Genomic DNA, 27887 nt, shown 5'->3' with positions numbered 1-27887 from the left:
ACACACACACACACACACACACACACACACACACACACACACACACACACACAGAGAGAGAGAGAGAGAGAGAGAGAGAGAGAGAGAGAGAGAGAGAGAGAGAGAGAGAATTACCTCAGCCATTTTGAGGCTCTTTTCCTTTTCTTCTTGTGTTGATCTGCTACCAACCCACACATAAATTTCATCTCCAGAGTCCAGCACCATGATATCATCTTCATCCAAGTCCTGGAAATGGAACAGTGATGAATACTTCATACATTGCATATGCTTCAGCATTTGGTTGACACAGACCAGTGGAAACTGTTATTTACTGAGAAATTTTAGGAAATATTCCACGTTAAGGTGGAGCAAATGGTAGGGCACAAAACTTTTGCTATCGTGACTATTAGCATATCACACATAGCATAGTGAAATGTGAAATTCCTTTATGCACGTTACTTCTATTCAGAGTCTGTTGTTCATCTTTGTACAAGTGTTGGTAATATCTTAGTCACAATGAATTTGTACCATGTTTCTGCTTTCTGCTAATACCAAATCTATTCCCATACAATTTCAAATTGTCATCAACATTATAAATCGATTTATAAGGATAATCAAAAACACATTTGTCTGAGGTGTGCCTATCCAGGTTTCACCCCTAAACTTAGCCTTCACTGGATGGTATACTGTAGAGCCAAAGAAACTGGTGCACCTGCCCAATATCGTGTAAGAGCTCGAGGGGGTGGAGATCTCTTCTGAACAGCATGTTGTGAGGCATCCCAGATATGCTTAATAAGGCTCATCTCTGGGTAAATTGGTAGCTGTTGGAAGTGTTTAAACTCAGAAGAGTGTCCCTGGAGCCACTCTGTAGCAGTTTTGGATGAGTCAGGTGTCGCATTGTCCCGCTGGAATTGCCCAAGTCCGTTGGAATTCACAATGGACATGAATGGAGACAGGTGATCAGACAAGATGCTTACGTACATGTCACCTGTCAGAATCATATCTAGATTTATCAGGGATCCCATATCACTCCAACTGCTCATGCCCCACACCATTACAGAGCCTCCACCAGCTTGAACAGTCCCCTGTACACACGCGGGGTGCACGGATTCATGAGGTTGGCTCCATACCTGTACACATCCACCCGCTCGATACAATTTGAAACAAGACTCGCCTGACTAGGCAACATGTTTCCAGTCATCAACAGTCAAATGTCTGTTTATGGGGCCAGGCTAGGCTTAAAGCTTTGTGTTGTGCAGTCATTCAGGATACATCTGTGGGCCTTTGGCTCCGAAAGCCCATTTTGATGATGATTCATTGAATGGTTTGCACGCTGACACTTTGATGTCCCAACATTTCAATCTGCAGCAATTTGCAAAAGGGTTGCACTTCTGTCATGGTGAATGATTCTCTACAGTTGTCATTGGTGCTGTTCTTGCACAATCTTTTTCCGGCCGCAGCGATGTCTGAGATTGGATGTTTTACCGGATCCCTGATGTTCACGGTTCGCTTGTGTAATGGTCGTATGGCAAAAATCCCCACTTCATTGCTACCTCGGAGATGCTGTGTTCCATTGCTTGTGCACTGACTATAACACCACATTCAAACTCACTCACATCCTGCACTTCCCGTTGTAGCAGCAGTAACCTCTCCAACAACTGCGCGAGACACTTGTTGCCTTATGTAGGTGCAGCCGATCGCAGCGCCGTATTCTGCCCGTTTACATATCTCTGTATTTGAATAGCCATGCTATACCAGTTTCTTTGATGCTTCAGTGTATATTAGCTTTGGTCTGTAAGGAAGCTTAGTTCTATATCTAATCTCAAGTATCTGCAATTTGTCCCTTTGCAGTTTCTGATGGATACTAGTGTAAACCCAAAGTGGCACTGGCTCCTCTCATCTGGAACCTTAGTCTGAGGATGGTCATAATGACCAAAACCAGTTACTGGCATATGTAAAATAAATTTGTCATCTCTACAGCTACTCTCTACTATTATATTGCGTACGTTTGTCAAGTTCTATCATGATGCCAAAAACTCTTATTTGTCCATTTTCTGTAGCATGTGTCCATCAATGAATACAAATGGTTAAAATCGGACATTTTTGAACAACTTATATGGTTGAATTTTTGATATAACCTCTCAACATTTTCATCCCCACAGGTAACGTGTGACCACCAACAACCAACATAATTAGAAATCTATTTTTTTCCCCTTTTTGACTAAAGGAACATTTACTGAAAATTTCTTGTAAGACAAGCAATTACTTTTCCCTGTCTTTGCAGCAAATGTGTTCAATACTTTAGACTTGGTTGTTGTCGATGAAACTGACAAGGCTGATTCCTGCAGTTCTTACTGTGCTGATCTGCAACATTCATTCAAATCTTTATTTCATCTTAGTTATGTTTCACAGTGGTCCAATGCATACATATTTCATTCACTTTGTGGAGGAGAGAAAGGGTAAATAATAGTTTCAAATGAAAGGTAGTGTTAACTACACCATTTATAATATGGGACATTATCTTCATTAATAATGCCACTCACAAAGATTCAAACACCTGCATAGAGTACAAAACAAAGTTTCTTCAGTTTTTTTAAGAAAAGGAAAAGTCTCAGAGGAAGATGTCAGAACAGTATGATGAGGATATAAGTTTCGGGGCTTCTCTAATGCATAATTAGAAAGTCACAAAAAGTGTGGCCATAAATTACTATGCAGCAGTCTTCTTTTATTCTGCAGTATTTCAACTTTGAATCAAAAACATTACAATTTTTTCACTGTGGAACTTTCATATTGTTATGGCCTAAACTGATGATTGTGTGTCCCACCTGTAATTTTGTTAGCAGATGAAGAGCTATCTTAGTGATTCTACACATTAATTTTGAGATGTTAACTCTTCAAGAACATCACCTGGCAAATGAACTATTAGTGGAACTGTTGCCCTATTAAATACAAATTAATTTCTGCCAGTTATTCAAATTATAAAAAACAATTATTTTTCCCAAAATTGCATCCTGACATTATCAGCAAGAATTTAACATCACAAAAGTATAAGAATAATTTGTCATTTACCTCCTGCTTATAATGAGGGATCTCTTCAACTCTGAATCTACCGGTAATTGTAATCCTGCAATGGAAAAGTCTGGGCCCAAGAAGAGGAATTCCTTGAGCATCAAATTCTGATAGATAATCTCCCTTGCCTCCAAGAGCTCCCCAGAATTCATCTGGCTCATCTCCTTCATTTATAGTAGTTACAGTAACATCTGGTGAAACAAGGGCACTTGCATGTGCTCCAAATTCTTTTTCCTCATCATTTGAAAGCTGGAAAAAAAAAAATTGCTTTTGTCATTATATTCTGTTGGTTATGACTAATAAAATTTAAAATATACCAGTATGAACAGGAACATTATATATATATGGTATGAGATAATTGCTCATAAGTTGTGTGTGCTGTAGTAAGACAATCTTACATAATATTTTTCAGTCATAATGTCTACAATTTTAAAACTCTCAAGACTTTCTGAAGTGATTTCATTTGTGTAATGTTAGTATATATTCCACATTTGGTCATTCTTATCTAAACATAAGCAAACTGGGTCATTTGCTGTCCTGCGTATATTTTGCAGATTTTCCACCAATTTTGTGGTCATGGTTATGAAATGATGTTTTTTCTTTACTCACATGGGACTTCGCTTGATAAATCATTTTTATTCCATTATTTAAGTAGATCTTTCATAATGTAACTTTGGAAGTTGTAACACCTCGGTTCAGTTTAGAGTGATAAAAGCTACAGAAAGAATAATCTAAAATTAAGAATAGAATTTTTAGAGGGGAAAAGAGTGTAGAATCAGAGTTCGGTCATTGCATATCAAAATTATAGTATATCAACAAGTAGTTTAACGTCTAAGTACAGCAAAGCCATGGAAGCTCCGTCATGGAGAAGGCAGAGACGTTAAACTCTTGTGATGAAAAACCTATAAAAAGGCCTGCTCATCATTATTGCCGCCTTTTTCTCCCTTGATTGTTTCGTTGAAGGGCAGGGAACCTGTGTCATTCAGTGAGACAATAATTAGATTGGACTTTATCGTGTTAAGATTCACGATAAACTGTTAGAATATTATGGAGATTAAAAGTGATGTAGTGTACGATCTCTGACTGTTGGTAGCAAAGGAGTATTAAGGGGATTTTAGGACTTTATATGTCCGTAAGGTTCCAATCTAGCACTAAACAGAAACTCAAATTATCTGCTGATACAAGCGAATTCGGAGGTACCAGTATTCAGATATTAACGTGTGGACTTTTGAAAGTGTCATGTGCCGTTAGTTGCGAATCTGGATGTAGAGCGTGTGCATTTTGGCATTTGCGAACTATTTAGATTCCTCCAGGCTAGGAACCTTTTAAATAGACCATCATCCATCACCATCTTAATCCTTGAATATAGAGTGAAAGTGAAATACAAGAGTGTTGTACTTATTTCATTTACCTAGTACTAATCAGTGAAGGTTTTACAGAACCAAAGCTATTCAGTAGTAAGTCAGCACCATCTAGCGGAAAGCATAGGCATTAACTAACATGCTAACTGAAGTGAACGTTTTCATGTTTTACGGACTGCTTAATATGAACTTTTATGACTCTTTGATGTCCCCACTCCCTCCGAAAGGTGGTGCAGGCTGTCTTAATCATAAAAGGGGAGAGTTTTAGCTGGGCAAATTACTAAATAACGGTGATATTTACAAGACTCACAGTAACAGCAAAACACAGGGCCCACACCTCACCAGAGTGTCGTCGCTGCCACATCAGGAAGTAAAGCCAGAAAACCTAATGATGATACGTATCTACGGGCAGACGTCGACATGGAGTACCTAAAAAGGGAACCACAAGAGAGTTGGGGATGCTTCAAAGTTTGACTCTTAGCCATTGAAATGAAAACTGAGATATCCCAAGCGAAAGGTTCAATGCTACTTACCAGTAGATATTTCTTCTATTTTATGATCTTTTTTCACACTTTGAATGGAAGATTAAATGTGATTTTGGAAGGTTTTAGATTTCTCATACATTAATCTATACTTTCTGAATTATTTATATACTATTTTTAAACTTTACAGGCTCAAGAGTTGGTGTTGCTGTTCTTCAACATAAGAGTCAAAGTATGTTGTTCTGTAGCAATAACCAAGTCTTGCCATAGATGGACACAGAACTAAGGCAGCTTACTGAAGGGGAGCACACACCCTGGCCACAACCACTCATTAAAACCAATGTCACAGCCTGAGACCTGCACATATTCATTTCACTCCACTCGATGCTGGACTGTCCTTTAGGACAACCATCTATACTTGATGTCGACTATGTATGTGAATGTTCTTTGGACTGTGTGTGACCATGCTATTGAAATTTGCTTTGAATTTGTTATAGACTGCCACTTCAGCCTTGTATCTGTATTGATATTTCACATGTTGTATTCCTGTACTGACATGTAAGTGTGTGTGTTTAATTCCTGCCCAATGTTGCCATGTCACTGAATTTTTTCTTGTTCACTTTACATCTGTGGGTAAACTAAATGTTAGCTCCCTCAAAACACTTAGCATCTGTTAGTCATGAAGGCTTGGGAAACAACATGTGTAAGCTGTGGCTTCAAAGACTTCTGTGCCTCTTATACTGATTTTAGTTTTGTTGTAATAAACCTGATGAAATGTCATAAAGATGATAATATTTTAAAGACATTTAAATGTATTTCAAACACATCTGATGAACCTAATTGTATCATTATATCAATTTCACAAAAGTAAGTTCACTGCCAACACACTGAGTTTCTTGACACATTCTCAAGTTGAATAGCATGAATAGCAGCTAACTGTAGATATACACTATGGTTAATAGAAACCTTTGTCATTATAGATCTCTCAAATCTTTAGCAATATGAAATTTGGGATGCTGTCCATGACCAGTTACTGGTTTAGAAACAAACTGAGTGGTACAAAACAGTTTGTTTGGGCGAGGGGGGGCGGGGGGCTGCACCCTGCAATCTAATACTCTCACTACAATGTGTGTGTCACAAATGGATCATTTTTTTGTCCTATCTTTTTATATTAGTCATAAATGACCTCCCAAAGCTACATCCTTGTGTAGAGATGTTACGAAGGTACTGATAATCAGTGGTAAGGACAACTCAGATATCCAGGAAAATATTTCTTACGATTTTGGTTCAGAGTGAAAAGTTTGCCACAAACAATAATAAAAAAAAAGTGAGCTTCTATCTGAGATAAAGAGATACACAATTAGTATAATTTACATGTACATGGAAATATTAGCACAGGGCAGAACTTCATGCACCATACTGCACATTACGGTTACACTAAACAGGAAACTGCATACAGACATTTTGTTGCAAGAGCTTGGAAAAGTTTGTTAGTTATTGTGATCAGCACACGATACAACCCTTGAAACTTGTGTACTATACATACACTGTGTGTGTTTGAGCTATGGTCTAATTTTATCTCAATATCATGTCATTTTTAAATTATAGGAGCAAGCAGTGAGAATGTGCTCCCACCAAATTACTGTTTGTGTTGGAGAAAGTAGTCTTAATGGTTGCTAATACATCAGCCTGATGTAAAAAAAAAGTTCTGCCTTCATTTTAACTGTGGTTATATGTGATTATGGTATTCAAGCTGGATGTAGTTGCTCAAAACCAGGTGGTAATGATAATATCCATCAACAAAATTTAAGTAAAAACAGCATAATACTGATATGAATTTCCTATTACTAAATTATGCCCCAGTGTTCTGAAATAAATTCAAAACCTCTGTTGGATGTTACATATATAGGGAGAGAGACTTACTGACAGTGGCCCATCAAACATTACAAACAGGCTCTGAGGCCATCTTTGTGGACTGTGTGCCAGCATTATGTCTCCTTACCAAACTCATGCTTAGCACAGAGACTGTGGTCTCACTATAACCATCTACACTTCACAGTTGCTGACACATCACACATGCAATGGAATAATGCATCAACAAGCCGTATTTACTAGGATGTATATTAAGGTATCAGTATTAGCCCTCCACACTGTTCACAATGCTTATGAACAAAATTGGGAATTGTTTAATGTGAACATATTATCAGTGTGCAATGAGAAGAAAAAGTCAGTTTTGAAAGGTCAGAGAACAAAGATGCAGAAAGAGCATAACTGGAGCAGGACAAAGAAGAAAGGCAGATACCTCATGTCACGAACAGATAATCTGCAGTGTCATCGAAGATTGCAGAGGAAATGACAGAATGCAGGTTATGGGACTCAAGAAGTAAACTTTTCAACTATAACACTTAATTGGCTTCTTGTTTTAGCCATTGCTGTAGTCCAATTGAATCTATATCTCTGTCAGTAAAGTTAAATTATGTAAGCACTTATGCCACTATTATCACCAGAATGTGTGTGTCACCAATATCTTCTTCTGATGGAAGATGTTTATATGGGATAATGTGGACTTAAAGAGTGTTACCTTTCCAAGCCACACAAAGGTTTTTCCAGGTATTTCCAGCACAAACACATCATCTGACTGTAGAGAAGACGCTACTTCAGGAACTTGTACAGCCCTTACATCATCTGGACAGGTACCACGGACCTAGAAAATTTCAGTGTTCATAATAGCTGTTTTATTATTTAAGTGAAAAATGTTCAAAATTTCCTTGGTAACTAACCTGGAAGAGTCTTGTTCCATCAGTATCGTAAGTGTCATGATCACGCAAATTTTTGAAACCACTAGCTTTTCCACCCATGAAGATGATCATTTTACCTAGAAAAAAAAAGAGAAAAGAAGAAGAAGAAGAAGAAGAAGAAGAAGAAAGAAATCACAGTTATCAGCATTTCAGTTGGTGTATACTGGAATATTCAATGAAACTGTTGAATACAAAATATTACATTCTCAAATCATTGGACATTTACATTTATTTATTAACTTAAAATTTCCACGATTAGTTTCCCCATAATAAAAGTGGAATGTTCTACAAACTTAAGTAACTGTTGACAGTGTAAAATGTAATTGTAAAATGTGAACTTTCACAGTGGGAAATGTCACAATTGATAAAAGGTTCTCAACTATTCTGTTGTGGTTGAATGGATTTCACATTTAAATCTAATGTTTCGCCTCCAACTGTGGAGGAAATTTTGAAGGGGGATCATGGCTTGTTTGAGTGTCTGATTCACACCCTGGCGCGTTACTGAGTGCAGTAAAATTCCATTTACATGTGTTTCCACACAGTCGTGTGATGTCACATGCTTTGAATACCCGAATGCAATTGGTCATTGTCAATCATCATCGTCCCAATGGTGGAAGACCAGTATGCTAAATCCAAACTTCATTCAATTTCATGCCCTTCTCCTTCCCATTGAAATTTCTGGGGTATTTTACAATCTCTATGGCCCCTCTGTATAGCTTTTCGTGGTACCCACTAGTGGCTGCCAGTACTCTAGTTCAATCAAACAACGTGGTCGGTCTCCTGGCTGCAAAGGATGTTCTGCAACAGCTGATCTGTCAGTCTCCCCCTTCTACAATTTTAACTGGTGACAATAGCAAGAGTTCCAGTTACAAGCTTTGTCAGATTACTAAAGTGACTCGTTTCATACTTCACGACTATCGAGTACATGTTCAACTGGATGGTGGTGATCACTTGATTGAACACACACTTTATGTTGCTTGAGAAACTTTTTTTTTAAAAAAAAAAAAAAGAAAGATCTTCCCTATGAAGATTCTGTTATTGCCTTAAAATGTCTAGGTTGGCATATAAAATACTCAACAGTAACTTCTATTACTGCCCTGCCTTCTCAATCTAACATATCACAGCAGAGCATTGCATCACACTGTGTCATACTAATAGTGTCCTGTATGCAACAGATGGTGGTTTATCAGAAGGTATGCAAAATAGACCTTTACCTTTAAATATTCTTAAGAAATGCCTTGGTTCATTGCCCTGTGTAACTCTCACTTGAACAGCTTTTCCACCAACTTCATCATCAAGTCTTACAGCATGAATTGCAGAAGCTGCTCTTTCATCTTGAGTGCTATCTTTGCCCTGAAAAGCACGTTAATACATGAAAACTACATTTAACTTCACAGAATTCATACATCATCATCTCAGTGATCTTCATTAAAGATTTAAGTTTCCTCTCCTACAGAACTTTTGTTTTACTTCGTGCCGAAACTCTCATTCACTCCAACAATGAATTTAGAAAACAATCTGAAACATCAAGAAATGAATTGAAAGTGCCAATATGGCTGACTGGATATTCTAATGAGGCATTTGATCATGTGACTGCCAGATCTCCAGATCTAATAACAACAATGTTACAAAAAGGAGAGATAGCTATTCACCATATAGTGGAGATGATAGAGGCCTGGTGGGAGGGGGGGGGGGGGAGGGGGGGGGACCAGAGCTATAAATGCGAGCTTTCAAACAAAAGGCCTTCTTTTAATTTAGGAAAAAGGACAATTTTGTCACAAGCACAACTCGCCTTGATGGGAGAAGCAATCTGGGAGGTGGTCAGGAGGGGGAGGGGAGGGGGGGGAGGAGAAGATTGTGGCAGGGAGGGTGAGGGACACCATGATAGGGGTGTGTGAGGCTGTAGTCCTGCTTGTGCGAGAACACACGCATGTGGTGGGGACAGGGCAGGGCTTGAAAGTGCAGTCAAGGGAGTAGGAGGGAGCTGAAAAGTAGAGAAGTAGAGAAGAGGCAAAAAAATGGAGAGACTAGTTTGTGTGCAAGTGGAAAAGAAGATTGCATATGGCTGGTGTATAAGCAGAGAGTGTGATTGGTGGGGGATGGACAGGGACTAGTGAAGGTTGAGGCCAGGCAGTTATGGGAATGTAGGATATATTGAAGGGAGAGTTACCACCTGTACCATTCATTCATAATGGCTGGTGTTGGTAGGAAGAAAAGTGGGGCATGTGGATCTTCTCTACTGACACCAGACTTTCTGAATTGGACAGGTGTCCCAGCAATACATCCTACATTCCTGTAACCCCTGTCTTTCACCTTCACTAGTCCCTGTACTTCACTCACCTATCCCCTTCCCTTCTCCAACTCTAGAACTACACAGCCTTATATTCCATTAAGACATCCACCGGTCTCTCTTTTTCCTCTTCTACTACGCTCCTTTTACACTCCCCCACCCCCTGCAAAACTCCAAATTGCACTTAGCAGCCCTACCCTGTCCCCACCATGTCCCCCTCATGCTCTCACAAGAAACACCCCCCCCCCCCCCAATCCTGCTCTCACCCCTCCCCACACGTCTCCTCCTTCACTCCACTACTCAGACTACTGCTCCCACCAGGTGCAGTTGCTCGCCATCTGGTCTCCGTGGTTAGAGAGAGAGATTTAACTTCAATTTTAGTTTTACAGAACATTTAATGTGGTAAGTAAAAACATTAAGAGCCAGAAGGAAGACCTTTATTGGCCTCATTTTGCAAAAAATGATATTTTCAGGTGTATACAATTTTGGCTGTGGTATCAACCAACAAATTTTATGTTTAAGGGACTAATGAAGTTTCTTTTCATTTGATCCATGTTTTCAAGCTAACAAACTACTTTTCACTATAACTTACATTGTTGCTTCTCTTTTGCACAATATTAGTTAGACAATAAATTGGATGAACCTTACATAATAAATCAGCAAATCTAATAATAATAATAATAATAATAATAATAATAACAACAACAACAACTGATAAACCAGTTAACATTGTATTTTCTTTACATATACTAAAGATATTTTACCCACATGAAAAGTAAGTGCAGTTTGATTACCGAGGCAGAATGAATGAGAATACATATAGCATTTCAATGCAAATAGGTATAGCTGAAGATGAGGCTTGTACAGTAGCCACAAAATCTATCTTGCTCCAATAAAAAAACTTAAGATCATTTAATTGAAGTCCACGGCAAATTCATTCTCCTCTCACTTTTTGTAACTTGTTTATGCGAGTTGCATACCTGCCAGAAGTAGATTATGTAGCTTTCTCGTCTGTCTTTCTCATATGTATACTTTATCACGTAAGAGTCGCCCCCAAAGAACATTCCATATGTAGCAGGATCAATTGGCACTAATTCAAAATCTTCAATTCGATATACTTCTGCTTTTCCTGATCCACCATCAGGCATAAAACCAAAGGCTCTGCCAGCATTCTTAGCTAGAAGTCTTATTTTTTCGGCATGTAGAGAGCTGGGATCAAAATCTGGCTCAGGCATGCTTGCTAGTGACAAAAAATAATTAATTAAACATTATATGTAAACTGGGATGAGTTAAAGTTTTTAGTTCTCCCAACTTACCTGCAATTTGCTCCACTGTATAGATCCTTCCTAGACCAATTTGATCACCTGCCTCTCTCCAGCCACTGAAATATTGTTTGAATGTTGATGGTTCCCCACCTTCTACTATTCGTTGAACCTGGAGGGGAAAGAAAGCAATACTGAAATTCTTTCATGTCTTTCATGAAGTACACTGGGCAGAATAGTAGTAGTAGTAGTAGTAGGCTGTACTGACTGCAGATGAACTCAGTACTTCTCACAGCAGTACCACTTTCGGTTAACATCACCAATTTAAAGAGTATTCTACAGAATATTTCTTTAGTTTAGGAAAGGAGCCACTGAAGTACAAACAATATGGCTAAGAAAAACCATATTTCAAATGGCAATGAAGGAATTTTTTAGTAACTAGCCAGAATAAAACTTTAATGTCTGTATTTAAAGGAAGGATTATTTTATATGCTGTCCTCATTACACACTAACTCTGCAGGTCACCAGTATGAAAACACATCAGTACACCTCTTACCCTTGTAAGTGCTCTAGATTTCCTTACTCTACTTATCTGCAAACATGTTTCCTTATATCATGCCACAAACCATGTAGCATTCTTCTTGCTGTGCCCACTCTGACAACATCCATGCATTTATTGTCTACTGATGGGTAAAGAAATATAGTGTTTCCTATAACCTAAGAAGTCTGCAAAACATTATTGTAAAACCAGCTTACAAATACGTCCATTAGCATCCTTCCTATATTAACAGGTTCACGCCACTTATCTCCACTTCGAATACTTGACATGTCTACTATTATTTATCCCAGTTTTACACTAGTAAAGCACCTGGTCAACCATAACAGCGAACTCACATGTCATTCTACGCAAAAACTCTATACTGCCATGCATAATGTTACATTTTCTGTAAGAATGATACCACTCTACAGCTAAATAAAGGTCAAGATTCTCATTGTAATGCTCTAGTCCACATTTCTGTCCTTACTAGCAATTTTGCTTAAGACCTTTGCAATTCAGAACTGGGTGTTCATTACTGTATGGCTCATACAATCTGATGCAACTGATGTCAATACATATCAACTGCCTAACTTTCACTTCTATCTTCTATGATAATTTGTGTTTTTACTGTCTGCCATTTAAGTAACTCTCTCAATCTATGGTGTAGTCTATACTAATAGTTCAATGATTACCGGATAGATTAAAACTGTGTGTCAGACAAGGACTCAAGCCCAGACCCCTCGCTCTTGCTTTTTGCAGCAGTCTCTGTCTACATCTAGATCTACATCTACATGATACTCTGCACATCACAATTCTCTATTATTCCAATCTCATATAGCGCGTGGACAGAACTAACACCTATATCTTTCCGTACGAGCTCCAATTTCCTTTATTTTATAATGGTGATCGTTTCTCCCTATGTAGGTCGGCGTCAACAGAATATTTTTGCATTTGGAGGAAGAAGTTGGTGACTGGAATTTCATGAGAAGATTCCTCCACAACGAAAAATGTCTGTTTTAATTATGTCCATCCCAAATCCTGTATCATTTCAGTGACACACTCTCCATTATTTTGTGGTAATACAAAATGTGCTGCCCTTCTTTGAACTTATTCGATGTAGTCTGTCAATCCTATCTGGTAAGGATCCCACACTGCGCAACAGTATTCTAAAAGAGAATGGATAAGCGTAGTGTACACAGTCTCCTTAGTCCATCTGATACATTTTCTAAGTGTCCTGCCAATAAAATACAGTCATTGGTTAGCCTTCCCCACAACATTTTCTGTGTGTTCCTTCAAATTTAAGTTGTTCGTAACTGTATTTAGTTGAATTTATGGCCTTTAAATTTGACTGATTTATTGTGTAACTGAAGTTTAATGGATTCCTTTTAGCACTTTCCATTATTTAGGGTCCATTGTCAATTTTTGTACCATACATATATCTTTTCTTAATCTTTTTGCAATTTGTTTTGATCATCTGATGCCTTTACTAGTCGATAAAAGACATCCGCAAACAAGCTAAGACAGCTGCTCAGATTGTCTCCCAAATCACTTATATAGATAAGGAACTGCAAAGGGCCTGTAACACTACCTTTGAGAACGCCAGAAATCACATCTGTTTTTCTTGACAACTTTCCGTCAGTTACTATGAACTGTGACCTCTCTGACAGGAAATCACAAATCCAGTCACACAACTGAGATGATATTCCATAGGCACGCAATTTCACTACAAACAGCTAGTGTGGTACAGTATCAAAAGCCTTCTGGAAATCTAGGAATACAGAATCAATTTGAAATCCATTGTCAATAGCACTCAACACTTCACTTCATGTGAGTAAGGCGCTAGTTGTGTTTCACAAGAACGACGTTTTCTGTTGACTGTGTATCAATAGACCGTTTTCTTCGAGGTAATTCATTATGTTCAAACAAAATATGTTATAAAATCCTGCTGAATATCGACGTTAATGATATCGGCCTGCAATTTAGTGGCTTACTTCTCCTATCTTTCTTGATTATTGACGTGACCTGTGCAAGTTTCCAATCTTCTGTCAAGTGCATGGTTGTATATGATTGTCCAGTATGGAGCTATTGCATCAGCATACTCTGAAATAATCTAATTGGTACACAGTCTGGACCAGAAGACTTATCTGTTAAGTGATTTAAGTTGCTTCACTACTCCGAGGATATCTACTTCTACATTACTCATGTTGTCAGCTGTACTTGATTCAAACTCTGGAATATTTACTTCATCCTCTTTTGTGAAGGCATTTTGGAAGGCTGTGTTTAGTAACTCTGCTTTGACAGCACTGTCTTCAATAGTATCTCCATTGCTATTGTGCAGAGAAGAAATTGATTGTGCCTTGCCACTAGCATACTTCACATACTACCAGAAGCTCTTTGGATTTACTGCCAAGTTTCGAGGAAAAGTTTCATTGTGGAAACTATTATAAGCATCTCACATCGAAGTCAATGCTAAATCTAAATTTTCTGTAAGAGATCACCAGTTTTGGAGATTCTGCGTCTGTTTAAATTTGGCATGTTTTTTTCATTGTTTCTGCAACAATGATCTGACCAGTTTTGTGTACCATGGAGGGATCGGCTCCATCATTTGTTAATTTACTAGGTATAAATCTCTCAACTGCTGCCAATACTATTTATCTCTCTGTCCCTGTGTGCCTCAGTCTCAGTCCCTGTCCCTGTCCCCATCCCATCCCATCCCCCCCCCCCTCTCACTCACTCACTCACTCACTCACTCACTCACTCACTCACTCACTCACTCACTCACTCTATTTTATCACTACTTGGGACAAATGTCACACTATGTAAAAACAAAAATCATTGCTGATAAATTTTATAAGACCTTTCCTTATCCTTGTAAATTCTGCATTATTGCCAACACACTTTGTATTTTACCTGTAGAGCATAACTTTTACATGACAGTCACAATGCGTTACTATAATGCAGAATGAGTCAGTTCATATACAAGTTCTACATTTTGTAAGTAAAAATACTGCTATATGTTGATAATTACTTGACTGGCTTTTACATTAATGTTTGTCCACATTTTAATTTAGTATGTTATTCTACTAAAATGTGGACTGTGACTACAATTTAAAAGTTATCAAGTGTAAATTAAAACTAAAGAAATTACAAATATGTAGGAAATTAAGGAGATGGGACCTGGATAGGTTGAAAGAACCAGAAATTGTTGAGAGTTTCAGAGGGAGCATTAGGCAATGATTGACTTGAATAAGGGAAAAGAATACAGTAGAAGATGAATAGATAGCTTTAAGAGTGCAAATAGTGTAGGCAGCAGAAGATCAAATACGTAAAACAACACTGTCTAGTAGAAATTCTTGGATAACAAATGAGATACTGAATTTAACTGATGAAAGGAGATAGCATAAAAATGCAGCAAATGAAGCAGGTGAAAGAACCCTAATGTACAAAAACTGAGTGACAAAAAGTGCAAAATGGCTAACCAGAAATAGCTAGATGACAAAGGTAATGATTTAGAAGCACCTTTCACTGGGGAAAAAAATGGAAACTATCAGCCAGAAAATTTGACTTTCAGAGTGAAGAGAAGCAGCTGTATCCACATCATGAGCTCATATGGAAAACCAGTCCTATGCAAAAAAGGGAAAGCTGAAAGGTGGAAGGAGTATGTACAGGGTCTATACGAGGGAGATGAACTTGAAGGGAATATCATAGAAATGGGAGAGGATGCAGATGAAGATGAGATGGGAGGTATGATACTGCAAGAAGAATTTGACAGTGCACTGAAAGACCGAAGTCAAAACAAGGCTCTGGGAGTAAATGACATTCCATCAGAACTACTGACAGTCTTGGGAAAGCCTGACATTTGGTGTACAAGATGTATGGAACAGGTGAAATATTCCCAGACTTCAAGAAGAACATAATAATTCCAATTCTAAAGAAAGCAGGTGCTGGCAGTAGCAAATATTACCTAACTCTCAGTTTAATAAGTTATGGTTGCAAAATACTAAAACTAATTCTTTACAGAAGATTGGAAAAAATGGTAGAAGTTGACTTCGGGGAAGGTCAGTTTGGATTCTGGAGAAATGTATGAACACACAAAACAATACTTATCCTTATCTTGGAAGAAAGGCAAACAAAAGACAAACCTACATTTATAGCATTTGCAGACTTAGAGAAACCTTTTGACAATGCTGGCAGGAATACTCTTTGAAACTATGAAGGTAACAGGGATAAAATGCAGGGAGTGGAAGGCTATTTACAACTTTTACGGTAACCAAATGGCAGTTATAAGAGTGAAGGGGGCATGAAAGTGAAGCAGTAACAGGGTTGTAGCCTATCACCAATGTTATTCGATCTGTACATTGAGCAGGCAGTAAAGGAAAATAAGAAAAAACTCGAGAATACAAGATGAACATCAACAGAAGCAAAACAAGGACAATGGAATTTAGTCTAAGCACACCAGGTGATGCTGAGGGAATTATATTAGAAAATGAGACACTTGAAGTAGTAGATGACTTATGTTATTTGCGAAGTAAAATAACAGATGATGGTTGAAGTAGAGAGGATGTAAACTGCAAACTGGCAACAGCTAGTATAGCGTTTCTCAAAAAGAGAAATTTGTTAACATCAAGTATAGATTTAAGTGTTAGGACAACATTTCTGAAAGTATCTGTATGGAGTGTAGTCACGTATGAAGTGAAACATGGACAAAAGTTTAGACAAGAAGTGAACAGAACCTTCTTTAAATATGACACCACAGACGAATGTTGTAAATCAGATGGGTCAATCAGGGAAGTAATGAGGTGGTCTGGATAGAATAACAAGGAAAGCTGCATCAAACCAGTCTTTGGAATGAAGATCAGAACAACAACAACATTAACAACAACACTACTATAAAGACACCTACTGTGTGACAGGAGTCAACAAAAACAATTTTAAAACTGCTTTCATTGCCATAATACATTTTTTATTCGCATGGAGAGTAGTCAAATATTTCTGCAGATGCATACTTTGTCATCTGCCCAACAGTAGGGCATAATATTCAGGATTATTTTTGTCTGCCTATATTAATGTGCAAAATACATGAATATACACCATGGGCACCAGGCCACTGGAGTGCTACATGAGTATTCCGCCAATGACATATCAGCAGGCTGAGCACCAGAGGTTGCCTGTGGTGGGCCACATGACTTGTGCACACGTTACATCTGCAATGGTGTTTACCTGAGCCCACCCCTTTGTAAGCATGGTGCATCAGGCACTCACTCTCATACTGTCTCCATACTTATGAGCAACTATTTGTATCAGTACCTGTATTGCTTCTATTTTTGTGTCTATGTTGTCAAAAGTTGTTCACTTTTAGGTGGAAGAAGCATCAACTTTGATTCATTGTAGTCATACTGTTGTTCCTCTCTTACAGTGCAACAAAATTGTTGGTGAGCATCATGTTCAGTTCTACATGCTCTGTCTATTTGGTTGTTCCTTTGGTTCTCCTGTCCATGGAGGCAGTGCTCCAATCTCTCCTTGAGGAGGAGGAGGAGGAGGAGGAGGAGGAGGAGGAGGAGGTGGAGGAGCAGCAGGCTATTACAGCTGCTATCATGGACTTGTCTGCCACATTGACTATACAGGCTTCCACACCCTCAGTGTTCCAACCGCCCTTTCCTCCTCACGATGATGCGGCCAAAGACGAGGCCTGTAAGAAGCAGCTTTGGCAACCCTTTCTCACTTTTGGTGTCACTGATGCGAACATGTTAAGGTTTAGTTCCTCTCTTTGATTTCTCACCAGATCTACCAGTTGTGCCAGTTAGCCCCACTCCAGGAACCTGCATCACTTTGATTCGACAAAACGTGTAAGTTGTTTCCAAATTATCACTGTAAACACACACGTCATTGCAGCGCATGTAGAGTTCTATCACTGTCAAACAGCTCCACCAGTCCTACAGGGCTTGGGCAGCTGAACACCATGGCCTCAGTATGGCATTATGCAGAGAATCAGAACAGTATGCTGTTTCCTGATTCTCTGCATAATGTCCTACTGTGACATATGCTGCAGGTCCCACAATAAGGAAACCATGGCCTCAGCTACAAATGTCAGTTTGTTACCAATGCTCATCATGATTCCTATGCTGATTCTACAGTCCATGATGCTGTCACTTGGTTCGCTCCTGACAAGGAGATTCATAAACATCTGCTGAAGTGCGAGAATCAATGTTTGGTTGAAGTGTTAAATATTGCTCAATCTTTAGAGTTTAGATTAGATTAGATTTACTTTCATTCCAATTGATCCGTAGTGAGGAGGTCCTCCAGGATGTGGAACATGTCAGAAAAACAACAATACATGACAAATATTTAAACTAAAACAAATAAGCTAATGTACCATTCCACAGGTCCCAAGTGGAATGATCGTCATTTTTTAATGAACACTAAGAGTCATTTTACAAATACTATTGCACTGAATTTAAAATAAAAAAGTTTTATATTTATTTATAAGGTAAGAAACATGTAATACAACTACTGTAATACTTATTTACAATGAACACATTACTGCACTGAAATGGTGCAGAAGTTAGATTATACTTACACACACACACACACACACACACACACACACACACACACACACACACACACACACACAAATTTTCAGTGAACACATTACTGCACTGAAATTGTGCAGAAGTTATGTTGTACTTATATACAAATCAGTTGGTTTTCCTCAGAAATTCATCAATGGAGTAGAAGGAGTTGGCCACCAATAAATCCTTTAGGCTTCTCTTAAACTGAATTTCATTGGTTGTTAAGCTTTTTATGGCTGCTGGCAAGTTATTGACAATGTGTGTTCCTGAATAATGCACACCTTTTTGTACAAGACTAAGTGACTTTAAATCCTTGTGAAGATTATTCTTATTTCTAGTATTGATTCCATGAATTGAGCTGTTGGTTTGAAAAAGTGATATATTTTTAATGACAAATTTCATTAAGGAATAAATATATTGGGAAGCTGTAGTTAGTATCCCTAGTTCCCTAAACAGGCTTCTGCAGGATGTTCTTGAGTTCACACCACATATAATTCTTACTGCACGTTTTTGTGCCCGGAAAACTTTAGCTTGGCTTGATGAATTACCCCAGAAAATAATCCCATATGACATTATGGAATGAAAGTAAGCATAGTATGCCAGCTTTTTCATTTTTATATCCCCTATGTCTGACAAAATTCGCATTGCAAACAGAGATTTGTTAAGTCGCTTCAGCAGTTCTGTGGTGTGCTCCTCCCAGTTGAATTTATTATCAAGCTGTAATCCCAAGAATTTAACACCGTCCACTTCTTCTATCTTCTTGTCATCATATGTTAGACATATACTCTTGGGACACCCCTTACAAGTTCTGAACTGCATGTAGTGTGTTTTTTCAAAGTTTAGTGACAAAGAATTGGCTAGGAACCAGTGATTAATGTCTACAAATATTTTATTGGCTGATCTTTCTAAGACTACACTTGATTTGCTATTTATTGCAATGTTTGTATCATCAGCAAACAAAACAAACTTGGCATCTGGTAATGTTACTGATGAAAGGTCATTGATATACACAAGAAAAAGTAAGGGCCCCAAAATGGAACCTTGTGGGACCCCACATGTAATTAGTTCCCAGTTGGATGATGCCTGATAGCTTGATACATGTCTCTTTCCTAATAACACCCTTTGTTTCCTGCCAGAGATATAAGATTTGAACCATTTTGCAGCATTTCCTGTTACACTATAATATTCTAGTTTACTTAAAAGGATATTGTGATTTACACAGTCAAATGCCTTTGACAGATCACAAAATATACCAGTTGCCTGCAATTTTTTGTCTAATGAATTAAGTACATTTTCACTGTAAGTGTAGATAGCCTTCTCAATATCAGAACCTTTTAGAAATCCAAACTGTGACTTTGACAGTATGTTATTTGAGATAAGATGGTTATAAAGACGACTGTACATTACTTTTTCGAAAATTTTTGAGAATGCTGGCAACAGTGAAATTGGACGGAAATTTGATGCTATTTCTTTATCTCCCTTCTTAAACAGTGGCTTAACTTCAGCATATTTCAGCCATTCGGGAAATATTCCACTGATAAACGACTGGTTACACAGATAGCTTAATATGTTACTTAGCTCAGAATCACATTCTTTAATTAACTTTGTTGATATTTCATCATACCCACTAGATGTTTTTGATTTTAAAGATTTTATGATGGACATTATTTCTGTTGGGGTAGTGAGGGTCAAATTCATATTATGGAAGTTACTTGAAATGTCTGGTCTAAGGTAATCCATAGCAGCATCTACCGAACCTGACAACCCCATCTTTTCAGTAACAGTTATAAAATGTTTGTTAAAAAGTTCTGCAACACTATACACATCTGTCACCAATGCATCATTTACTCTTAATGCTATTTGTTCCTCTTCATGTCTGGTTCTACCAGTCTCCTCCTTCACTATATCCCATATTGTCTTTATTTTGTTATCTGATATGACTATCTTTTCCTTGTAATATATTTGCTTTGACATCCGTATTACAGTCTTTAATATTTTGCAGTATTTCTTATAATGTGCTATAGCATCAACATTGGAAATGTTTCGGATTGACAGATACAGTTTTCTTTTTGTTTTACAAGATACCCCTATTCCTCGAGTAATCCATGGCTTCTTTGTAGACTTTGCTCTAACCTTGGTAAGTTTTGGGGGAAAGCAGTGTTCAAATAAGGTAAGCACTTTATTAGCAAAAATGTTATATTTTTCATTCATGCCATGAGCACTGTAAACATCAGTCCAGTGAATGTCTCTGAGGAGTGTCCTAAAATAATCAATTTTTGGCTTACTGATTACCCTCTTGAGCTCAGATTTAACAGATTTTATATCCTGTTCAGTATTAACATTTAACAGAAGGAACTGCATGTCATGGTCTGAGAGGCCATTGACTATTGGTTTTGTAATATAATTTTGTTCATTTGACTTTTCTATAAAGATATTATCAATGGCTGTTTGTGAGCAAGTGGTTATCCTAGTGGGGAACTTTACTGTGGGAATTAAGTTGAATGATAGTGTTACTAACTCAAATAGGTTCTTGTTGGGAGAGTCTTTAAGGAAATCTACATTGAAATCACCAGCAACCACTATTTCTTTGTTTTTGGTTGTTAAATGGGCCAGTACAGCTTCAAGGTGGTTTACAAACAGATTAAAGTTACCTGCAGGTGCTCGATATACACTTAATATTATGAAAGATTTTTTGTGAAAATCTAATTCTGTTGCACATGCTTCCATATGCTGTTCTAGGCAAAATTTATGAATGTCTATGTTCTTGAATTTATGACAGTTCCTGATGAATGTGGCAACTCCTCCTTTCTCCATTTCTGATCTACAATAGTGAGATGCTAACCTAAACCCTGTAACACTTAAAAGTTCTATACCAGTGGTCACATGATGTTCAGAGAGTTATCTTATGCTGCTGGGACTCAGAATGAGGCTACATGAAGAAGAGCAAGCTGTGATGAGCACCCTACCTCCACAAGTTTTAAAGCAAACACCTGAAGTACATCCACCAAAAATAGTAAAAGCATCAGACACAATTACAGCAACAGCAATACCAAAAGCAGCAGCAGCAGCAGCTCCATCAACAGCAGAGCCAGCTTTGACACCAGCAGCAGCACTAGAATCAGAACCAACTTCTGCAGCAGTACCTCCACCAAAAGTAGTAAAAACATCAAGAACAGTTACAACAACAACAACAACAACAACAACAACAAAATAATAATACAGTAATATCTCTGTCAACTGCAGAGCCAGCTCGAACACCAGCAGCAAAATTGACAGTTAGGGCAACAGAACCATCATTAACAACAGCAGAAACATCCATAACAGCAGCAGAACCAGCACTGTCAGCTAAAATAACTTCAGACAGTAGACTGAAGCCAGTGACGCCATCCTATCAAAATGATTTTTTAGAGGAAACCAGAAAGACAAGGAATACCACAAGATAAACAGAGAAATGACCTTATTTAAGTTGGAAAAGCAGAGGTATCTACAACAAGGTATTTACAACTTAAAAAATAATCCATCACAATGTACAGGGCCTGAACAACAAATATGAACATTTAGATGAGTTTGTACATGAAACCATGCCAGATGTACTTGCTATTAGTGAACACTGGATATCTGATGCCGAATCAGAACTTTTTAAGCCTCTAAACATGGTACCAGCTAATAAATTTTGTAGGTCTTCCATCAGAGGTGGGGGGGTACCAATGCATGTAAAAAGCACATTTGATTTTAATTCTGTAAATGAGAGTAAATATTCATTAGAATAGACAACTGAATCATGTGCAGCACATATAAAGATACCAAGTGGTGATACTTATGTTACATGTTTGTGGTACCTCTGGCGTAGTGCGCCCTATCTTTGGACTACCTTTGTTCTATGCTCTCTCAATGCACAACTTTTGTACTGCCATGTTGTTCTCGCTTACTTCAGTGTCTAATAAATGCATTTACGGTGTCTAAGGAGTGTTACTACTGAACTACAATATGTGATAACCACAGTGGTGACCCCGACATCATTGTCGGTATATTAGTGAGTTATTTTTTGCTTCTCTTCATCATTAACGGACTTTGTGTGCCAGCCCACAATGTCTTCAGAACAATGGTTCTGTCAGTGTGTTTTGGTGCTAGTGATACGCATCCTATTAACTGTGCTTGTAACCATGAGTGGTGGAGTATACCTAATGTGCATTTGGTTGAAAGTGAACACTTATCTACTCTCGGCAACACTGCCAGACACTTAACCTTAACCGGCTCAACATGGCCAACGTCGAGTGCAACTACACAGCAATGGCCACTACATGGACAGTGCATTCCACCTAGTGACATCGTGGACAATAACCCAATTAAGGACATGTGGTTTACCCCTCAGCTACGCAGTCTCCTTTGGTATGGTTTGGTTTGGTTTGGTGTGCCGATGAAGTTTTAGAGCTGTGATCTGAACATTGCAATGCACTGGGTTGCACATTCTTATATACGTAGTGTCACAACATCCCCCTATTCGTAACTTGGCTACGGAACTTCCGCCGAGACGTTTCTGTCATATGGACCATATTTGTCAGCACTCTTCCGACGCATGCTATATTCGCAGCGCAGAGCATGTTGTGGCAGACTACATATCTCACATCTGCGTGCTAACCACACCACTGAACTTTGATGAGCTCGCCCGACTTCAGACCGAAGACATCGATATACAGCGATTAGTTTTAGACGAGTCATAGCTCTGTGTCCAACCTTATGTCCTGCATGGATCAATGACCCCGGGCCTTTGTGATGTGTCTACGGGCACTCCTCACCCCCTTGGTACCCTCCGCTCTTCTACACGGGGTCTATAATGCTTTGCACAACTTGGCCCACCCTGGAATGTGGGCCACGACGAGGCTGGTTACTGAACGCTTCATCTGGCCCCGCGCCATGCCAGCATAGCAAGGTTGGCAGGCACGCTCAACCTCCATTAGGCAAGTTCGATGTTCCAAGATGTCGCCTTCAGCACGTCTACATCGGTGTGGTTGGTCCACTCCCCCCTTCCGAGGGGTACGGAAACATTATCAATCATCGACCGTGTAACCCGCTGGGTCCCTCTCGTCGACATCATAGGCGAGACCATCGCTTGTTCTTTTGTATCCGTGTGGGTTGCAAGGTTCGGCTGTCCCCTTTCCCTCACAACTGATCAGGGATGACAGTTTGAATACGCACTCTTTGCTCGACTGTGTGAGCCCTGCAGTGTCGTTAAATTCCATACCACGGTCTACCACCGACAGGCAAACAGCCTGGTCGAACGGTGACACCAAACTCTCAAGGCTGCACTTATGTGCCACGGTGGGTTATGGTCCAAGTCCCTTCCTTGGGTCTTGATCAGCATCCACTGGGCCCATAAAAAGGACTTTAACACAGCGCTGGCTGAGATTCTCTATGTAGAGCCCCTCCTCCTTCCAGCAGGGTTCGTGGAGAACGCACCATCGGCTGATGGATCTTCTGACCATTGTTGAATGGGTTCGTGGGACATCGCTTGCCTGTGACCCCCCTGCCAAGCTCTCATTCCACGCTGCCAGTGTTTGTCCATAAGAACCTTGCATCGTGTGAATTTGTGATGCTGCATGATGACTCCATAAGAGCGGCCTTGCAAACATCTTATTCGGGCCCCCACCATGTGTTGTGTCATGGCGTGAATACGTTCATAATTGATCTAAATGGACGACCACAGACTGTGTCCGTTAACCACTTGAAACCGGCATGTTCCCTCTCCGACCTGCATTCCGATCTGCCAGCCGTCGCTGCCACTCCGCCTCATGATGCTGCCGACCTGGCTTTGAATGACGTTCTGCCATCTACGCAGCAGTTGGCCACACGGGACTCTTGCAGCGCGGATTTTGGACGCGCCTACTACTTACGCTGGCTGCTGTCGTCAACCGCCGTGCTGACACAATGATTACAAAGTTCAAGCGAGGAAGTTTCCCTCCACCATGCTCCCCACTGCTGGGGAGGAGGAGGAGGGTGGGGGGGGAACCTCTGGCATAGAGTGTCCTATCTTTGACACTGACATCTTTGGACTACCTGTGTTCTATGCTCTCTCGGCACACAACTTTTGTACTTCCATATTGTTCTTGCTTACTTCAGTGTCTAATAAATGTATTTACGATATCTAAAGTGTGTTATTACTGGCCTATGACATGTGATAACCACATGTTAATATAGTCCCCCAAGTGGAAACTTTGAAGTTTTTTAACAAAGTTTTGTGACATGATAGAGAATTTTTTGTGTCACACCTGAATAAGTAAGTAATTATAGGAGATTTCAACACAAATGTACTAGCAGACAAGTTACACACTAGAATATTCGTATATTCATGTATACCCTGCCTGAATATAATTTAAGATACCTGAGAAATACTAGAACCAGGGAGACTGGAACATGCCAGTCTGCAATAGATAACAATCACTATATTCATCTTTATGATCTTACATCTTCTGTTGTTGTTAGTGCTTTGTCGAACCATCACAAAGTAGAACTAGTTGTGAACATAAAGGCTCCCACACATAAATGCTATAAATATGTTAGGATGAATACAGACCAAAATTAACTCGTTTGAATGAAATGCTAAGCGATGTAGATTGGAACAATATTCTAACAACACATTACAGTTATGGCAAATTCTCATTTGAACTATACTACATTCTCAACCAAGTCTGCCCATTTGTAAAAAAGAGAATTCAGTCACGTGCTGTAACCTGAAACTGGATACCAAGTTCATTCGGTGAGGCTAGAGAAAAACTAAGACGGTATGAGTATGCTGTGTTAAATAATTTGAGCAATAAAAAATTAAAAGATGAGCTCAAAAAGTATCGTAAATACTATATAGACCTACTAAATTCTGAAAACTCCAATCTAGTCTGTTTACATTTGGGTGTTAGAGCAATTTTCTGCAGTTGTTTCTTGAATGTACGATGTTTGTTTGTTTCACAAAATTTGCTGTACATGTCTGGCAGTTACTGGTAACCACGAATCACCAACAAGTTGAGAAGAATAAATGTCTCTGTCATCCTCTATTTTCACAAAAGTAAGGGTTTTGATGTCTCTGATAATTTTCTCCTTTGTCCACATTTTCCATTCTGCCCATATTGTGTGCCCAAAGTAACTGAATTATAAGTCACTGCAATTTAACAGTTCAGTTTATTGGAGATTTGTTGATTAGAGTGTCATTTGATTCTTCATTACATGAAAACTTTTTTCCGTCAGTCATTGTAACAATTTTGTTTTATGTACACAACCTGCTCTGGCACTAGTGATGCCCATTTCCCATCTTCAGTAAAGGCATGTATGCACAGGGTCAACTGCCTTTATACCGAGCTCCACATTCTACCACCTGAAACTATGTCCTGTTATCTACCATACTGCTGACATCATATGTGATACCATATGACTGCATTTGTCAGTATACTGGTTCTCATACTATTACGTATACACTGCGCACAATTATTTCATCAGATAATGTTAATTTTGTTACAAATATCCATGCCTTTATGCTGATTTCCACTACTGCACTGATCTCATTAACTTGTTTGAAATAGTGAAACACAACTACTTTGAATTTAATGGGAAAATGTACCAACAAGCTGACAGCCTTACAATGGGCAACCCATTAGCAGCATTCTAGCACACAAAATCATTAATGCACAGCAGGGAAAATTTTTAAAAAATTATTCAGCTGCAAATCTGGGTATTCAATCATATTCTAGGTATGAAGATGACATTCTGATTATCTGCAGTGGACCTAATAGCAGAATTTATCATGCACTTAAGATTTTTAATGAACTTTATGAAAAACTTAACTTCACCTGTTAACTACAAAATGAGAATCGTCAGCTTACTTAGTTAGACCTCACTAACTATAAAGTTAACACCTCTTTTGTCATTTTTCAAAAGAACCAGGATAGGCTAAAATTTTCTTGTCAGTTCTGCACATCCCCAATCTCATAACAAAGCCTTTCCTAGGTCTCTTTCAGCGCCTTTATAACCCAAAAAAATAATTTGAAATAAATTTAATAAACACTATAACAGTTAACAATGGTTATGAGACTTCCTTTGTTGATAATATTTTCAAAGTAAAAACTAACAGCTGAGTCACTACTTTAAGTAATATTGCTAATACTGACAGTGACAAAAGCAAAAAAATCCTCTCGGTCCATACTTTGTGACCTTTCCTACTGAATTTGTCATCTGCTATACTCAAGATGTGGATGCAAAGTTGCCTTTTCCACTAAAAACAGATTTTAGAATAACTTCTTTGCATAATTCAAGGGTTTATAAAATCACCTGTGACACTTTGTCAATCTATTATGTAGTACACACTGGAAGAGCCATCAGTTATCAGATATAAAGTGCATTAATTACGAAGAAAGAGTAATAATATGCAGAGTTCATCCTTTGAAAATAATCTGCTAATAATAGGCCACAAACTGAATTGAGTGTTAAGTTACTATCCTCCATGATGGAAAGAAAGGCTACAGGCTTGATATTCTTGAACTGGAAATTTTTATGCAAATGTCTGATGATGATTGTCTCATTCTCAGTGAAGAGCTACCACTGTGAAATAAATATTTCTTTAATGGCATTAAACCACTAGTCACAACTGTGTGACATATTGTCATTCTTTCGCTGGAGGTCTTTACACACAGTTCTCAAACAATGTTTTCCTCCTCCTAATTGTTTTTATTGTATTCCATAGCTTTTATACCTATTATGTTAATTCTGTTCATTTTAAGCACTTTAACACCATCAGCTCAGGACAGTGTTCAAGTCTTTCGAGGCAGCATGTCCGAATAAAATCTTCTGTTTTCAAGCTGCGTCAATTCAAATAAAATTCTTGAGCTTTCATTGGTCATCTCTGGCATCTTCATCAGTAGTAAAACCACTTAATGCCAGGGCTGGCAGTGTTTTCACTTATATAGCTGTGACTACGGCCTCTGACACCAATAAGAGGGCCAAAAATGACACGTGCACAGAAGCTGATTGGGCAGCTTATGGTAACTCTGCCCTGCCCCAGGATCAAGTGAAGTCATGTGGCACGAAGGGCTGGCAGCACATGTGGAACTGCCACTCCCATCCCACTACCAGTGTCAGACATTCATCATTACTTCCTTTCAACATCCAAAGCCCGTCCCCATGCCCTTCTAAGTGTGTACCCCTTGTCTCTGTTAAAATAGTTGCTGTTCACTCTGATCTCTGCTGCCTCTTTTATAATGCAATCCCAGTACGTTGATACATGAGCCAAGACACTGTATTTTGTGTCTTGTAACATTAGTCAACATGGTCTTTCTATGCTGTTCCTGTGAAAAGTTGAAATCAAGGGGAAACTACAGCCATTACTTTTTCTCTGAGGGAATGGAGCTGTACTATATGCCTTAATAATGACGTCCTCTTGCGTAAAATATTCTGGAAACAAAATAGTCTGGGCAGGGACTATTCAGGGGGATGTCAGGAAAAACAAAATGGGTGCTTAAGAGGTCAGTGTGTGGAATGTTAGATCCTTAAATTGG

At 38.7% G+C, this 27887-nt stretch overlaps 1 protein-coding gene across 3 annotated transcripts in view; it reads right to left on the bottom strand.

Annotated features, from left to right (window-relative positions):
• The window catches only part of LOC124555341 (gelsolin, cytoplasmic), a 292177-nt gene that overhangs the window by 7774 nt on the left and 256516 nt on the right, over window positions 1-27887 (bottom strand). For all 3 annotated transcript variants that reach the window (XM_047129222.1, XM_047129220.1, XM_047129221.1), the window contains 7 exons: window positions 11296-11413; window positions 10960-11219; window positions 8904-9042; window positions 7672-7766; window positions 7473-7595; window positions 3049-3297; window positions 115-225 (listed from right to left, as the gene is read on the bottom strand). In XM_047129222.1, the coding sequence (XP_046985178.1) occupies window positions 115-225; window positions 3049-3297; window positions 7473-7595; window positions 7672-7766; window positions 8904-9042; window positions 10960-11219; window positions 11296-11413 (1095 nt within the window). The remainder of the gene's footprint in view (window positions 1-114; window positions 226-3048; window positions 3298-7472; window positions 7596-7671; window positions 7767-8903; window positions 9043-10959; window positions 11220-11295; window positions 11414-27887) is intronic.

The sequence above is a fragment of the Schistocerca americana genome, chromosome X (genome assembly GCF_021461395.2).
Source record: "Schistocerca americana isolate TAMUIC-IGC-003095 chromosome X, iqSchAmer2.1, whole genome shotgun sequence".
Taxonomy (NCBI): domain Eukaryota; kingdom Metazoa; phylum Arthropoda; class Insecta; order Orthoptera; family Acrididae; genus Schistocerca; species Schistocerca americana.
The sequence above is the reverse complement of the archived record's forward strand: the minus strand, read 5'-3'. Positions and strand labels throughout refer to the sequence as shown.